General features: G+C 36.6%; 1 protein-coding gene across 1 annotated transcript; it reads right to left on the reverse strand.

Annotated features, from left to right (window-relative positions):
* Positions 1-200: 200 nt before the first annotated feature.
* Positions 201-12,059, reverse strand: smarcal1 (SWI/SNF related, matrix associated, actin dependent regulator of chromatin, subfamily a-like 1). The gene is made up of 17 exons (XM_038268171.1): positions 11,484-12,059; positions 11,073-11,406; positions 10,650-10,700; positions 10,303-10,557; positions 10,164-10,214; positions 9,898-10,081; positions 9,539-9,689; positions 7,572-7,733; positions 7,398-7,463; positions 6,733-6,873; positions 6,243-6,461; positions 4,865-4,935; positions 4,579-4,681; positions 3,323-3,505; positions 878-978; positions 633-729; positions 201-550 (listed from the first exon to the last, which is right to left on the reverse strand). The coding sequence occupies exons 1-17, from the start codon at positions 11,766-11,768 to the stop codon at positions 350-352; spliced, it is 2,655 nt and encodes an 884-aa protein (XP_038124099.1). The 5' UTR covers positions 11,769-12,059; the 3' UTR covers positions 201-349.
* Positions 12,060-18,030: the final 5,971 nt, after the last annotated feature.

The following is an 18,030-nucleotide window of genomic DNA, read 5'->3' on the forward strand; positions in this document are numbered from 1 at the left end:
TTGTCAGTTTTCATTAAATTTTAGCTGTTTTTTAAAGATAATGTAAGTATAACACTAAACAAACACATTATGGAAATATCTTGAACAATAATAAATGAAATACAACATCTGAGAGCTTCAGGTGATCCACCTTCTATCTTCAATGTTTTTTTATTATTAATTAACGGAGAAAATAATGAGATTTAACACTGTCAGCTTTTTTAAATGTATTTCCTTTATTAGCAGAACTTAAACATATTTTACTTTTGCAGAAAAACAGGAACATTTAACTTTGGTCATGATAGGCATAACGAAGGAGAAATATCCCACTCTAGTGAACAAACAAAGGTGATATAAAGCATTTCTGGAGTCATCTGTTAAAAAAGTCTTTAATAGTCTTTTTGTTGGGGCCATCTGTAACATTGGTGATATTGGGGAAAGGAGCAGGGGTCGTTTCTGGGGGCGTGTCTTCCCAGTCGTTTGCAGCCTCCATTAGGATGGCCTCGTCAAAGTCGTCTTCCTCAGAGAAAGATCTCTGGAACATTTCCATGATGCTCTTCTGACTCGGGTCCTGGGTAAATTCATGCGATAAGGTTGGACATTGGATCATCACATGTAAATGTGTTTCACAGAGCAGCATGTATGAAACCCACCTTTAAGTGGAAGCTTGCATTCACAGCGTTGTCTGAAAGGTTCGACTCAGACAGACCCACCTGTTCCAACACGTTCATTTTAGCTTGAATCATTGGCCTGGATCAGGACAAAAATAATTGGAGCAGTAAGGTTTGAGCTTCTCATGACACGCATATCACTCAGCCCACATTACCCCACCCACCAACCTCTAACTTTTTAGCTTCAGGGTCAGTTAATGTAAGGGAATGAATGATTGAAGACATACCACAGATGATCATCAGCAGTCCCTTTGGCAACCAGGTAGTGAATGTTGACACTGCTGGTCTGTCCGATACGATGAACCCTGTCCTCAGCCTGAATGAGAACCTGAAGAAAAAACATTTTTGCAAAGTTCTGCAGTGGTTTTCATCTTTAACAAGCTGGAACGGCTCACCCACAGCTCTACTTACAATGAACATCAACATTAAACAAAAACAAATTAACAGAAGTCAACAAATCTGCTGCTGATAATTCTAAATGTATCTCATTTTTTATTTTCTCAATTTTAACTTTTTCCAATTTCTATTTATTTTACTGGCAGCTGATTTTTATCAGTCTTAAATGGAAGTATGGTACATTTTCAAGCAAAATTGTAATAACATTTCTTATACAGAACAGAACACATGAAAATAATTATTAAAAATGTGTATTTTATTACTGTAAAAATTAATTATAAGCCTCTGAGGACGGTTTAACATCCAGACAATAATAACACCCCTTCAGTATTTTCAAATTTGAGATTTTAACCAGTTTACCAAACAATTTGGAGAGCAATACTTTAGGCCAAACAGCTACAGAAGCAAAGATATAAAGATTTGGGCCTAAAATAATTATAATTTCTTTTATGGCTGATAACTAGAGCTGAAACAATTAATCGGTTACTGAAATAATCGTCAACTAATTCAGTTACGATTGTTCGTTAAATAGAGTATAGAGGCTGTAAAACATGTCTTTAGCTGACAAACAAACCCACTTAGAGCAGCACTTATATCAAAATCGTACAAAAACAAAAAACAGTTTGTATTTAAGATTAAAATACAATTTTATCTGTCAATATGTTTTATTTAAAACTCCTCAAGTAGAAAGCTTGAGTTTCACCTGGTTTAATTTCTATAAAAATCTTCTTTAAGGAAAATTTGGCTATCTGATTATTATTTGATAAATTAAAAAATGACCGACAGATTTTCAACCCTCTGGAGACCATGAACTGACCTCAGCTTCAGTTAAACACCTGCAAAACTAAAGCAGAAACTTAATGGAAATTAACATCAGTTCTTAAAATATAACCCAGGTTTTACTTATCCAACTGATTCCAATATGCTTAAAAATTACAAACATTAGCTGTTACCAACATTAATACTGATATATAGTTCATCCCTACAAACACCCTCTAGAAAACATTCTTTTTAGAAAACATTATTTTTTCCCCTCGTGTAGTTTAGCTAACTTGTGTTCCTCACAATTATATTTCAACTCTAAATAGTAAAAGAATATTCAGTCTCAGACCTTTGACGCAAAGATAAAATCTGTATTTTCATAAAAAAATGTAAGCAAAGTGGAAGCCAGCTACAGAAACATTAGGTTATGAAGCTGAAATTAGAGGTACAGAAAAGCACAAAACAAAAACAAGCCAACAGAATTTTCTTTATAAATCCCCTAATCTTCCTGGTTTAGATCCATGCTATGTTTTACTCCACCATCAGCTGATACCATCATAACTCCAACCCCTAGTTGGTTTGGTTAATGACAGAAGGACCTAATGTTATTTTACTATGGCTGAAGAAACAGTTTATAGAGAGCTACATCCAAGCAATTTCAATGAAAATTAAGTGGGAGGAAAAAGTTGGTGGTTGAACAAGCTACAGGAATAACTTGCACTGAAGAAAAGATGTCACCTAGAAGAACAAAAATGGAGACAGTTTTTCTGCCTTCACTTCTTCCAGGACTCACTAATTGAAACGCAAACCAGAAGCAGACTTTGATTTTGAAAAGAATTCTCAATAAAGTCTAAAACCTTTCAAAGGCTTGTAGGTAATGGCAAGTCTTGAAACTGGAGTTTAAAGAATTAATTTGTTAATAAAAATACAGAAAATGGTTTTAACCCTCATAACAAAATGCCTCTGCTATGCAAAACATGGAAAGAAACATAGGTCAGAAAACTCTTTCTCCATAGGTGATGGATGCAAACCTCTTGGACAATAGCCCCTTCACTTCTTCCTCTAGAGATTCTTGGATCTTTCTTTTCTTTTCTTTTGTACATAATAATTACTGGTAATCAGATTTCTTTTCTGATAATGTCTAAAACAAAACCTAATTTATTAATAAGGACAGTTTGTAGGATGGTTTTTGATACATGGACATCCTTAGTCTCCTCAATCTACTGCCTGAAAGCTTGGATCCACCGTTTCTCCTTAATTTATCACATAATAATGGATTATTGATCCTTTGGGAAGCATTTATATATTTTATGGCCACAAGACAACAAAGCTTTGCCTGGTGCCCCACAGAGTGATACGTAAAAAGTAACACTGTCAGGAGTTTGAAACACAGATTTTCCTATTACATTGTGAGTCTATGAGCCCAAGGTAAGATGAACCAAACAGCTGTTACTAAACAACAGTCCTAAACAGAAATATGTAATTCTTAGACGTGTTTGACGGGTATGGCTTACCCCTGGGTTCCAGAAGAGCTCAGCAAAGATCACCAGGTCTGCAGAGTGCAGGGTAAGACCCATATTAGCTGCAGTGATTGACAACACAGCCACACAGGACTTGGAGGAATACTGGAACTTTTCACACAGATGCTGCCGCTCTGCGGACGGAGTCCCTCCGTCGATGCGGATGAAGCTGACGTTCTGTTGAAGGTAAAAAGCTTAATCATATTCTTTTGACAAAAAAAAAAGGATCAAGAAAAATAAATACCACTCAACCATCATTAATATGAACGATAAAGAAACAAAACAGCGTCTGGCAGAACTCTTTATAACTAATATTTATATAACTAATATTTAGATGTAATAAACATTACACATGCTTTAAAACACATTAAAAAACCCTGTGAGTAGTTTATTCCCATTACAAATTAAAATGTTCTGTGAAGATATAGGAAGTTTGTTAAGGAAAATGAGGATTAGCATTATGATTAGCATTATGAACAGGGATCAGCTTGTGGAGCTGTTTAAAACAGGTTTAACTTCTAGAACAATATGCAAAGTTTTGAAACACTGTTCATGTAACCATCTGAAAATGTAAAGAAAAGGATAGAGCTGGAAATGTACCGCAACATGACTTTCTATCTAAACTGACAACTCAGACAAATAAAGCATCTCTCAGAGAAGCAACCATGAACCCTGCGGTAACTCTGGAGAGATCCACCAGTCATCACTGATAGAAGAGCGGCACGAAGAAAGGCACTGCAGACAGATAGTCAGAAAAAGTCCCTTTGCTGTTAGCTAGAAGCCATGAAGGGGCTTGCACTGGAGCCAAAGCTGCAATAATGATAATGAAAGGATCAAATCAAAGCAAACTCATATCCTAGTCAAATCCCAGTTCTGAAACAAGACTTGAAACCTGATGGTCACAGATGCTCGGCTTCCACCTGATTGAGCTTAATGTTGCTCATTCCTGTTGAGTTATTAGAAGCAACATAATCTGTCCCCAGACGTGAGCTGGTAGGGAAAATGTATGAACACAGAGGAACTGGAGATAAATACAAGCTACACTTTTCAGATTTATGTTTTAGGAGGAAAAAAAATGAATCCAGTTAAATCATTATGATCCCAAGCACAATCAAGCACTACTTTGTATTGGCTGTAGTAGCGTGTTGGCAGAAATCCTAATAAATAAAGGTTATGAATGTAAAAAGACAAAATGCTGAAGAAAAAAAAAAAACTGTCCAAGAAAACATAATTTCCAATAAATAATTTACCTTTTTCAGCAGTTCGGCAGAGATGTGATCCAGGACTAATTTATGATGAGCAAAGACAAGAAACTTCTCCCTGCCACACTCCAGCATGTCTGTTATATACTCCCTGACAATGACAAAAACACACAGAGACATTTAATAAGACGGATTCATAGCAATATTTGTGTTGGACGTCATTTCTTATTTCTGAATCACTTTGATCAGATTCATCATACAAATTATCCAGTTTCATTTCAACATTTTTATTTCTGACTCCCTGATCTCCTTTATCAGGGGGGAGTGTACTCACATAATGGCCTGCAGCTTGGCTTCAGCTGTGTGGTTGTAAAAGATAAGAAGGGCCTCCTTCTCCTCTTTTTTCTGAAAGAAAAGACAAGAAAAGTGCAAAAGATAAGAAGTGACAGGATTCTGCTTGATGATTTGATAGGACTGCCATTACTGTGATGAGCACTGTGATTATGCACAATCATGCTCTGTAACTCGCCCCCATTAGAGGGAAATAAAGCTTGACTGAAGCACTCCTCGGCGTTTAAAGCCACTTCTGTGTTTGAAGCTTGAACCGATTCCCTCGTGAACTGAGAGAGATAAAACCGAAACATCTGTTTTCCTTTGCCGAAAGAAAACTATGAGCTTCACGTTTTCTTTTATTCACACAGCCTTTCATTTTAAACACTGTCATAACAATGAGCTATACTCATGAGACGGTTAGATCCAGAAATATTCAACAATAGTCAAACTGTTTTTTGTTCAGCTTGTGTTGAATGTAATTTTTAACAGTTTTATGGATAAAATAAATAAAAACATAGGGGTGGAATCATCTGAAAAAAATCTTAAGGAAAAAAAATTTGCTTTTTATAAAAAAAAATAGGGTTGTTTTTTGATAACAACAAACAGGCTGCTTCTGTTGTTTTTTAAAGAAACTGGATTGCATTGCTGCACGCAATTATTAGAAATATTCAGTTGGCGATTAAAAGTGGTTAAAAAAGCTAATCTATAAAAACAGTAATCATTCTTTTGAAAACTTTGCACATTTTATCACATCTCAACCAAAAACTTCAATAGTTTAATTCAGTTTTAGACCACCCTGTAGTACCTCTTCGGCCACCATGCTGGCTTTTAGACTGTATTTACAGCACTAACACGTCTTCTTGGCAGCACAGAGAGAAAAGCTCTGTAACTTTGTGCCAAAAGTTGATACTGTTAGTAAATATATTTACTTTAATCAGTTACATTACATTCAAACAAAAGAAGAAGAAAAAAAAAACAAGAAGAAAAAAAATAATAATAATCAGTTACATTTCTAAGTCATCAAGAATATCTAAAAAAAAATGATTTTATTTTTAGTAATCATTAATTTTCTATTAATCAGAATCAGTAGCTCTCCTTTTAACAAATTTAAAATAGTAAAAATATTAAGGCATTAGATGAAAATAACTTTTTATATTTAAGTCTTTATGACATGCTTCCAACAGGATATGTAATTAAAAACGGATTTTTGGTGAGAAATATGGAAGATCTGGGAAGCAAATTAAAAACAATTGCTTAACAAAACAAGGATTACACGGAATAAATAATAATGTTCAGAAAATATTTGTTGCAGAACATTGCAAGGAAATACATAGGTTTAATGAGAAAGAAACCTTAAAGGTAAAACAAAGAAGACTTACACTGCGATGATCTTTGACTAGAAGCTTGGCTGCAGCTGAGAGAGCAGCTTTGGTGCTGGTACTGACCCCATCTATCGTCACGGTGACAACCTTTCGCTGCTTGGAGGGAAGCTGGGAGAGGACATCAGACTTCAGGCGGCGCAGCATCAGACACTCCTCCAACAAAAGCTTAAGCTCTCCGAGATTAGAGGAGCCGGAGTAGTCCCAGCCCCAGTTTTGCTGCAGGTGAACAAACAAGATGGCGGGAAAGATCAAGAAAGGTCAAAGTCAGTGAACAAACTGGGTGTTTGAAGAAAATCAGTTTAGTAAGTAAATCGTATTAATTAAGGTTGGTGATGATCCAACAATCTATTTTTCATCATGAGCCCCTTACTTGGTTCTACTAAAGAAAACTGTTATGGATTTAGATGTAAATAAACAACCCAATCTGAAAAAGTGCATTTAAATAAACTAACTGCCTTCAAGTGTTGATTCATTAGACTGAAATTACCTTTTGAGCATCACAGTAGCGCACCCCAAACTCATGGAAGCGAGGAAAAAGTGTAGGTCTGACTGCCAGGATCTGGGTGTAGAGCTCAGAGGGTCTGGACATCGCAGGGGTCCCTGAAAGAAGAATCACCCTCTTCGCTGCCTGGAAGAACAAAAAAGGTTTTTTGAGGCATAGCTTTATCAGCTTTATACATACAGATAATCCAGCTCATAGAACCATAATTCTGATAAAGACCTGAACATGTAAAACGAATAAACATCTTCAAGATGAAACAAGAAGAGAATAAGAACAGAACAGCATTAAAATCAATAAAAACAGAACTAAAAAGATTTTTCCTTTTCCATCTTGTGGAGGAAAAAGCAAAAATCTTTGCAAAATATCTAAAATTTAAGCAAAGGGGCCCAAGATGGAGAGAAAACATCAACTGTAAAGTCTTTCCATAGAATGGACTTTGAGCAGGCCACTAACATATTCCCATCAGCTTTAATCAGTTATTTTCTTCTTATTGCTGGAAAGTATTCCCACAGCATGATACTCCCACCACCATGTTTCGCTGTGTTTATGTGATGTTTTCAGAATGTAGATTCATTATAAGTGCAATTATGACACTAAACACACAGACTCCACCTTCTGCCAGCAATAAATTAATTGTTCTCTATCGTTACCTTCAGCAGAGGTAAGGCTGCTTTGCAACGAGCAGTCTTCATGTTCTTCAGAAAGTGAGACTCATCCTGCACAGAGAGAGGGAGATTTGTTGTTTAAAGACAGAAACCAGATCTTTAGACATCATGAGGGTTTCAGGAACTGGTTAAACTGGAGCCAGTTCAATAGCAGCCCACCATAATGAGGACATTGAAGGGTTGTCCCGGGTGCTGTTTGTCCATCCTGCTCAGTAGGTCGTAGCTGACGATGTTGACCAAACCAGACCGTATGTTTTCCTTGGCCTTCACCACAACATTGATGCTGGCGGGACTCAGTGAGGGGAGCCAGCGTCTAAAGGCCTAAAGGCATCAATCATTAATAAAATAAATGGACCAACATTATAAGACTTAATTCACTTTCATCTCTGGCAATGAACCGCTCTAAGCAGTGTAACTACCAATTCATTTTCAAATGCATTTCTATTTCCAGACTAACAACATTCTGGGTATTTAAGAGTTGAAACTAGGGCTGCAACTTACACATTATTTTGCAAATCAATTAATCTTTCGATTCTTTTTTTGAATAATAGATTAGTAATCTGGTGGCAAAAAGGTCCTTAAACAAGAATTTTGCAAAACAAATCCGGTGAAAATAAAACTTTTCTACTTGAGGACCTCTGGATACAGCATAATGACAGAGGAAAAATATATTTATATTAAATGAAAAATATTTACATTTGTTTTACAATTTTGGTATAATTGTTGCTCAAGGTGGGTTGCTCTGTCAGTTAAAGGCATGTTTTAGAGTCTCTACATTCGTGTTAACAATTAATCGATTACTAAATTGAAGATTATTTCCATAATCAATCGATCATGATTAATCCAAATAACTGTTTCAGCTTTAGTTGCAACTTTTATAAAACAGGGTTTGATTTCTCAGCAGTTTAAAGGGCTAGTCCAACAAGATGATCTTTTTCATGCATTTTAGTCAAATCTGGAATTCACTGTACAGTAAATAGAGATCCTTAAAGGCAGGGATTGTGATCTGTGGCATTAAAAAAAACTTCCAGTTCTTCAATTTTTTAATTTAAACCGGACAGGTCAAGCTGAAACCCTGATCTTAGAGGGTAGAAAGTGCATTTATCTTTTGGTTCTCTGTCATCTGAACAAAAAACAAAAAGTTAGGTCCCAAAAATCAGACTCCACTTTACACCCAATGACCACAGGAGATAGCCGGCCCCAACCCCTCTGTTCTACTAGCGGGTATTTATAGACAACGGACAATCGGATGGTCTTTTTGAACTGGAATAAGGCCGTTAGTCATCATACCTTCATAGCCTACAAGCGATACAGAGTTAAAAATCCCTAGCCGCTCAGGCTCAGTGTTAGTCAACCTACCCTTTATAGACCACCGTCTCTGGCTCTGACAAATCACTCATCATTTTCATTTTATCATGTCAGTAACCTGTTAGACTTACAGAAAAAAAAAAATGTTTTCTTTAAAAAGGAAGCTTATTTTTGTTCTCTTACCAGGAAGCTGATTCAATTAACTGAGTTAACAGCCTAGAAAGTTCCAAAGTCTCATCCCAAAGACATTTTATCCAAACAAAAGTCCAAACAAGATTTTATTTAAGTTCTGATACAGATTCGTGTTTTTAAATTCCCCGGCAAAAAACCTAAATAAGGTGATGACAATGAAAAGTGTTTGATTATCCTTACTGATGTGCAAGTGCCTAAAATTATACTTTTTATCATCTGCTAGTTTTAAATAATGTATGTAGAGTATAAATCCATGATTACAGTAACTTGCTATAAATATATAAAATATGCTTATCATTCCAGATGACAAATAATAAAAACTGAAAAATGTAAACACAGGAGTCAGGAAATTGAAATTGCATAAAAAAACAGTTTCGCCGCTGCTAAATTAACGAAATAAATGCTACAGGAAACACGCAGGTAGAAATTTAAATGAACCCCAAAGAAAATCTAACTAATGAATTCCTCAGCAAACATAGTTAGTAAAAGATTTGCCTAATATTTCAGCTAAAGAGTTTCAGTGTCCAGCTTTGCTATTGTGATGCTTATGGAAAATTAAATAAAGGAGCAGAAGGTAATGAAAACAAATACATTTTATATATGAACAGTAAATGTCTGGTTTGTACCTCAGCCCAGGTGAAGCGAACAGATGAAGGTGTCACCACTAATAAAGGCCATTCATTCCTGTAGTATGCTGCTATACAGATGGCCTGCACAGTCTTTCCCAAGCCCATGTCGTCAGCCAGGAGCAGGCGGCCTTGCTTAGACACCGCAAAGCTGCAGGCATGTTAAGAATATTCAAAATTACAGCTAAAGCTTAATGCCTACACTTCTATACAGATTTTTAGATTCAAAATTTAACCAACACCAACAAATAATCTCCATAAAACTAACACTTTGAGAAATGACTCGTGGTGTTAGGCAGTATTGACTTATTGGGGATAATATGCTGAGAAAGCATTAGCAGCTTCCCAGAGACACCTACTTGACTCCCTCCTTCTGGAAGGGCATGAGGCTGGAGGTTAGGGTGGGGTCGATGCTTGAGAGGTCCGCCTCAGGGACGTCTAAAGATTTGGCTTTAGTCCCATCAAAGCTGGCAGCGAAGGCCTGTATTACTGCCCTGGGAAGAGGCTCCACCTCCACTCCTGCCATCCCACTGAGCAGGTCCACTGAGCAGGAAACACAGCATGGTTAGAAACAAGATGGAGGATGCCACAGAGAAAGAAAAGAGAACAAGAAAAATGTAGTTACTCAGTCTTTTGTAATCCTCGAGTGAAAAGCTCCACGTTCGTGTGGTCATGTCTGCAATGGTTGCAAATTAAGGGAAAACATTTAGAACAACACAAAAACGTTAACAAAGCATAAACTTTAAAAAAAAAGCAGTTTTTACCATAGTTTTTTGTTGGAATCTGCTTAAAAGCCGCGATCACATCAGGATCGTAAGAGATGTCCACCTCAAACTTCTTCCGAGACACCAGGATGCACTGCCCTCGAGTCGGTGCGCCAGGTTTCTGCCAGCCATTACAGAGCTTTAGTAGCGCTGCCAATGCTGCACCATCATAGGGTCGGCTGGACGTAGAGTCCAAAGCTGCGATTCCCTCCAGAGGTCTGAGAGACACGGAGGGAATGCCAGCTACCTCCTCCACTGCAACAGGACGTCAAAAAGGCACAAACTGTTCTTTTAACCTTTAAGTTTACTTGAAGGAAATTATATTATTTTTGTACTTGTGCTCTTACTTAGCTGTGTATAGTCATCCAGACTGAAGCTCCATGTTTTTGTGGCAGGGTCTAAGAAAAAGGAAAAATACTCCATCAGTACAAAACTATTTAGATCCAAGTCCTGAAATAGACTGATTATCCATCTGTTAAACATTAATATTAAAATAAAGGGGGAAAACAATCTATCTCTCTCTCTCTCTCTCTCTACACACACACACACACACATATATATATATATATATATATATATATATATATGTGTGTGTGTGTAGAGAGAGAGAGAGAGAGAGATAGATTGTTTTCCCCCTTTATTTTAATTTTTTTCCCACACTAATCCAGACTTGGTGAATATTATTAACCAATGACATAACAAGAAAAAACGTTTCATAGTCTCTATCTAAGGTGATAAGTATAAGGGTGGGTGCAATGCCAGATACATACCATAGGTCTTTGATGGGATGGACTTAAAAACAGCAATAAGCTCTGCATTGTATCCTACTTCAACCTTGAAACGATTCTCTGCATGAGGCACACATTTCCCCCTCACAGAGATGGCAGCCTTTTTGGCAGGTAAAGGAGCCGATAAGGTGGAGCTTGAAGGAGGCTGTGCTGTAGAGACCTGGACTCCAGGTTTGCTGGATGACTTGTAGAAGGAGGCAGATGTGCTCCCAGATGTGACAGAGATGCCCTGAACTGGCTTGATACCAACAATTCCTCCAGCAGTTGATCCAGGGCTGTTCAATTGCTGACTTGTCCAAGAAGCGGGGCCATTGATCTAAATATGCAAGTTATTAATTAGATGAACGAAAAAAAAATCATATTGTAGATTAGATCTTTAAGCAAGCTGCTCACCTGTCTGGGTGGATTATTCAGAGTGTTTTGGTTAATTTGACAGCTGATAGGTAGATGGGTCTGGTTACTGCTTATCTGAGATTCTATTTTAGAGGATGGACCAACCCTTGTTGGTAGAGAGAAATTTGGGTTTCTGTAATTTTCTCTCTGATTTGATAAATCTGCCTGCAGTGGAGCCCCACTAACCCCCGCTGGAGGCTGCTGTCTTTGGGCTCTTCGCTCTAAAGCCTTCCGTCGGTTCTCCTCAATCTTCCGCTGCTGCTCTGCAGTCAGCTGCTTGGACATAGTGAAGGATTTCTACAGTATTTTACCTCACCTTAGCATGCGGTTACCTGTAAATAAGTGATCCATTGAAAAAAGGAAGAAAAAAAAGGCAGGACCAAGCGTTTAGCTTTGCTAAACAAACTGTTGCTACCAGCTACCGGGGCTAAACAGCCATCGAAGAAAACAGCATTAAATATGTGATACTAAAACACTTCGGTTGTTTTCCCAGCTTATATAGCTAACAGCATGGTCACAATATCAAACAAGCTGAGCTATCTGTCACTAGCTGCTAACTTTTTAGCTGTTTCAGGCTCTGCCACGCAGGAAGTGACGCATGAAAACAAACTAGTCACGTGCACACACAGCGGTTGCTAAGGGCGACGGGAAGTGTATGGGGACGTTCCATTTGGACCCTTTTGGCTCGATTCGTTTTTAAACGGATAATAAGGTTTCCAATAACTCTTTGTTTTTGGTATTGATCAATTGAAATCTGTTACATTATAATTTGGGAATAATTGATTATTTGTTTGGATTTATAAAAATCCAAACAAATAAATTGTTTTTTGTTTTGTTTTTTTGTCATTTGCTTACCATTTTTGCCCATTATACCCAACATATTTGTGTTTGCAGTCATATGACTCCTTGTATTCTTAGATAAAATAGACAAAAAGAAAAATAGGTAGCCTTCTAATCTGCTCATATATATATATATATATATATATATATATATATATATATATATATATATATATATATATATATATATATATATATATATATATATATATATATATATATATATATATATATATGATTAAGACCCCCAATTAAATGACTAACTCTGAGTAATCTTCTGAGAGCAAATGTTGCATAAAAAATGCATTTCAGTGCCCTAGTTATATTTAGAACCTAGAAATTTGCTTTAAATTGTCTGTAGTCAGAGTGGGGAACAAAACATCCTCATTGTAGCTACAAATTGATGTGTGATTTATTAGGCTTCATTTTAATGGTATCAAGCGGTGAATAGGTGAGATGACTGGAGGCCCTTTCTACCTGCCATACTGCTCATATATAATCATATTATTGGCTACATGGTGTGCCTATCAAAATAAATTCACAGCTGAATATTTGGTTGTTGCTATTGGTACCTACTCTTTTTGTTTCACTATGAAAAGGTCAGCTACAAAAAATGCTCTGGGTTTAATCATGTTGGCCTTCTTAAGTATGTCAGCAGTAAACAGCACACTATATGCAATTACTATAACAAAACATATATGATTTTTTTTTTTTTTGTTTAACACAGTTATTCAATTTTTTTATGCACACTACAGTCTAAAAACAGCCAACATTAGCAATAATTTCCAACTAAAATATAGGATATGCCAAAAAAATTTCAGACATGCTAGAATAACTATTAATAATAACTAATTTGTGAACATTATTAAAAATATTTATGAATAAAAAAACTGAGATTTTTAGTGCCCAAAAACACCAAGACTGATTGTTTTTTTTTTGTTTTTTTTTGTTTTTTATTCAAGATGGCTAAAACTTGACTGTTTGGGGTAACTATATTACCTATAATTGTTGCATTGCAACTTTATGAACACAGTTAAACCAAGATGTATAAATACAACATAGATTAAACTAACAAACTTTTTTGCTGTTTCAAATTAAAAATAGGCTAAAATGTGCTTTGGACTAAAAATAATTTCTGTTTGCTAAAAAGTAGACTCATTCTATTTGTTTTTAAACTAGCTGAATCTTGAAATTCAGATATGCACACATTTTCTTACTATATAGCAGCACTGCATTTCAAATAGCACACCTTCCATAAGCTTCTGAAACACCAGCTCTTTTCTCCCGACACAGCTGGTGTAACTAAATCAGGTTTATACACTTCACTACTTCACTGTCTGTTAGTGAAATCGAAATAAAACAAGGGATAAATCTACACTTTTGCACAGTGCTGCATTTTATATTGGTGATTACAAAACAAAACATTAAAAAACTTAACAGGTGGGCAAAAAAAAACTGAACATTCGTAGAGATGCTGTGTGATTTGTCTCTAAAAGTTTAAAATAATGAGCGGTTTCAATGTTATTTTCAGCTTGTTTTTAATCAGGGACCACTTTAGACTTAACGTGTTATGTAAGAGTAATCAGTTGCACTTTTCCACCAGTGCAGAAAAGCAGCATGAGTAAGCTCTCAGTGTGGCAGTTTGCTGTTGGTCCTTCATTAATGTTCACAGCCTGACGGCTGTTATATTTGAGTTCACCCACAGAGTTTAGCCGACTGGTACAGTACAGCTACAGGTGTTAATTGCTACCCTTCTTAGTCTCACCGTGCTATTCAACACTCCTTAAAATGTTAATTCTTTTTATTAACATTTTTTTTTCTTTTTAGAAAAAAGTAAAGATTGCAAGTTACACCAAAACCCAGTTTAGAACAGTTAATAGTTGGCATAATAGAGATAGCTCCACACATAAATCTTAAATATTATTTATCCTTTCTTTAAAAAAAAAATGGTGGCCCAGTGGTTTGGTTGTTTAAATAATTAACTTTTAACAGTAACATGTGTTAATTTTAGGTAAAAAGATATCAGGTTCTGAATCTTTGAACTGACTGGTTCTTCTATGGGTTTGTTGCCTGTTAGATGCTCATGTCCTGTCCAGAACTTTGGTCAACTCTCAACTCCTATACTTTTTCACTGCCTGCAACCTATACTTTTTTAACACATCAGAAGAAAAAAAAAATCTATGTTATTTGTAGCAGCTCTTAGGGTGCAGATATTCTGAAACTTTAACTTTCTTTGTTGTAAATATTTAAACCTAAAATTGCATTCTATAATATCCAAAGATAACAGATCCCCCTGCAGGGAGATGTTGTATCATCTAACAAACGTCTTGCAGAGCCAGTTTGTGTATCTTCATGCCAAGCTTTTGGCTCAGAAATTGCTGACATTTAAGACCTTACTCATACTTTGAATTTTTACCAGGATCTCAGAGTTTCTGTTGACTGTTTTATGGATATTGGATAAAGGATTTTTTCCAAACCAGATGGTCCATTGGGTCATTTTACTTTCCTCAGACAAGTTTTTCTCTAAATCTTTAAACTACTTTGGGGATGTTTTGCTCAACATGATTCTTTTTAAATGGCATTCGCCTCAAAAATATACAGGAAATGTAAAACTCTATAGATTCAATATGGATAACATTTAACTGAGAATAGATCTGAACACTTTCTGTTTTAGGTTATTTTTTCTAAATACAAACTGTCGAAACTTCTTATTGAGATATCCAGAAATGTGATTCCTTTTACTGATCTTAAGGAATTGGAAGGTGTTGGATTATGAATAGTTCTACTGTACTAGTAGAAGTTTCTGTTGTAATAACTCAGAATGTAGGACCCAGAATTCAGGCAAGACAGACAATGGGATAACTCAAAGCACTTGTTTTTTTAAACAAATAACAGAAGCGGACTGTGGATCTGTAGTGGCTGCGGCTGTGCACCTCCCATCACTGGAAACTCTGGTTTGACTGTTCAGTCCACCTCCAAAGAACGGCATATGATCCAGCCGGAGGGCTGCCAATTAGAAGCCACGGGTGCCGCCCAGAGTGAACCAGGTGCTGCAGTCTTTGGGGCAAGCAGGAGTCCGAGCCAGGTCAGGGATACCAATCAGAATAATAACAGGATGGTCCAGAGTTCCAGGAGTCCACAGAGAGTTCAGGCAGAACATTCAGGTGGGAACAGGCAGGCTCAGTAGTTGAGAGGCAGAAAAGGTCAGGTTAGCAGGAGCACTAAGAAAAACTAAAACCACTCTTTCCACTGAACCAAGACAGGAACAGGGCATGCTCAGTGGATAAGAGGCAGAACATGATCAGGAAATCAGGAACACTATGAAACACTAAAACCCTCTCTCACCACTGCCCCCCGAGTACGAGAACATAAACTGTGGCATCAGTAACAACATCAATAATCTCAATGGTCTGGCCCAGATTACCGGGACTGAGCCATATATAAAGGATCAGGAGTAGGTGGATTAGAACAGTGGTAATTGGAAACTGGGCAGAGTCAGGCAGTTGAATGAAATGATCAATTAGGCCAGCTCTCAGAGTCATGACATTTTCTTTTTTTTTTTTTCTTTTTTTTTAAAGGTTTTTTTAAGTACCTTTGAGTAAACGTATTTATGGTCAGTTTCAGTGGCTTTGTTGCAATTATGACTTAGATCAAAAGATATTCAAAAAAAATCATTCTTTTAACATAAGAAAACATTATTGGCTGTGCCTTGCTGTCTTTGAAAGAAACTAAAAATTAAGTTAAGACACGAAGCTATGAGCCAAGTGCTAATATGATGGACTGAATCATAGTATCTGAGATATGTGGGGTCATTGAACATCATTTACACAATGACCAAATCATAAACCGAATTTTGACAGAGAATATTTAAATTTGTGAGTGTGTCACTTTACAACCACAAACAAAAATTTATTTTTGAGGGTTTTTGGTGGATAGGCCAACAAAAAGGACACGTGTTTTAGTTATGTTTTGTTTGGAACTTTGTTTATTTGAAACATTACATTTAATAAATAATCTTTTGTGTTTCTGTTAGATTCTTTTTTTTTTTCACTTTGTATCAGCTTAGCATTCTTCCCCACTCTTCTTCCCTTCACATTCTATTGTTCAGGGGCCAATGCCCAGCAACCTTTAGATCCATCCCCAGTCCACCTGAATCAAATGACCGTATTACCTCCTACGCAGGCAGTCCAGTTCAGAGTCAAACTAATCACCTATGTTTCCTATGTCTGCAAGAAAAAGCTCCTTTAAACGTAGAAGGCAACCATTCCTTGAGGACTAGAATTTGTGACCTCTTCCCTAGTCCCCTGCTTTCCCTGATAGTAGCTCCCTGCTGTAATAAGTCTTTCATTTAGGCCTGTCTCCTGAGCCATTCCTTGTTATATCATCCCAATACAGTAACTTTTATCTTCTCTGCATCCTGCAGGTTGTTCCTTATTTTGTTTTTTTGTTGTTGTTTTTTTCAGTCTATGGCCTCAGGTAAATTTTGGTTTTAGTTTTTATTAAATACCCTTTAACATTGCATGACCTGCATCTGCCCTCTTTGTGATAGTCCCCCTGATCATAAATTAAAAACATCTCACTGAGCACTGTTCAATCTTTACCTTGAAAATAAAGAGTATGGCACAACTGCAAGGCCAAAACTCGGCTGCCCAGCTAAAATGGCATGCTGGGCAAAGGGAGCATTAATCTGAGAAGCGGCCAAGAGATCTATAATAACTCAGGAGGAGCTTCAAGATCCATAGCTCATGTGAGAAAACCTTTTAATGGGGCCGATATTGGTCACAGCCTAAACAAATCTGGGGATGGGGGGATAAACTCTGTACGTCACTTTAAATGTCATCATCAATGTGAAATGTGTGGTGGCAGCAGCATCTTATTCTGATGTGTTTTTATCAGGGGCTAAATGGCAGCTTGAATTGGAGAGGAGACAGATGCAGCTAAATATAATTCAAACCAGAAAGAAAACCAGTTAGAGGTTCAAAATAATCTGGGACTAAGGTAAAACCATCAACAAGCAATCCTTACCTTTTACTTCACAACTCTGCACTTTTTTCTCTCAAATAAAACCTAAGAAAGCAGGTTTAATGGGGTGGCCATAATGTGACAAAAACTGTATGAATGAAAATATTTTCTTAAGCCAATAAATATGAAAAACCAACATCTTATGGAGACTGATAGCAAAATGTATATTATTATGTATCCAGGCCCTAAAAAAAAAAGGATTCTAGCCCCTTTCTGTCAGGTTGTTGCATCGTTGCAGAGTTTTGTGTTGCTGAAATATCCTTGTTTGTTTTCTTCTTCTCCTGCCTGGTTGCCACCCGCTGTTTACACTCTTCATCTGTCATCCATGAGCCCATCAGACCTGAGCTCAGGTGTCAGCTCCCATCCATTGTCTGCAAACATCCCAAATCCACAAAGTGAAGGAAACAGGCAATGCATCATTTTTAAAAGCTTAGATGGTGAAGGTAATTAGATCAACAGAGCTGATTATTGTACATTATTCATATGTATAGCAATGCAATATAACGCAGCTATATTTTCTGATTAATCCAGTCTATATTGGGAGTTAATAGTCAATTTAATTTGTTGTTAAAGGTTGTAGATGGATTTCATGTAATCCTCTTAGTGTAATCAGATTCCCAATATAATCAAGCCATAACACAGTTCTATATATTGCACTTTAAGCTTTTTTTTTAAAACCGCATTT

The sequence above is a fragment of the Cyprinodon tularosa genome, unplaced genomic scaffold, assembly GCF_016077235.1.
Source record: "Cyprinodon tularosa strain WSP-4 unplaced genomic scaffold, ASM1607723v1 ctg695, whole genome shotgun sequence".
NCBI classification, from domain to species: Eukaryota; Metazoa; Chordata; class Actinopteri; order Cyprinodontiformes; family Cyprinodontidae; genus Cyprinodon; species Cyprinodon tularosa.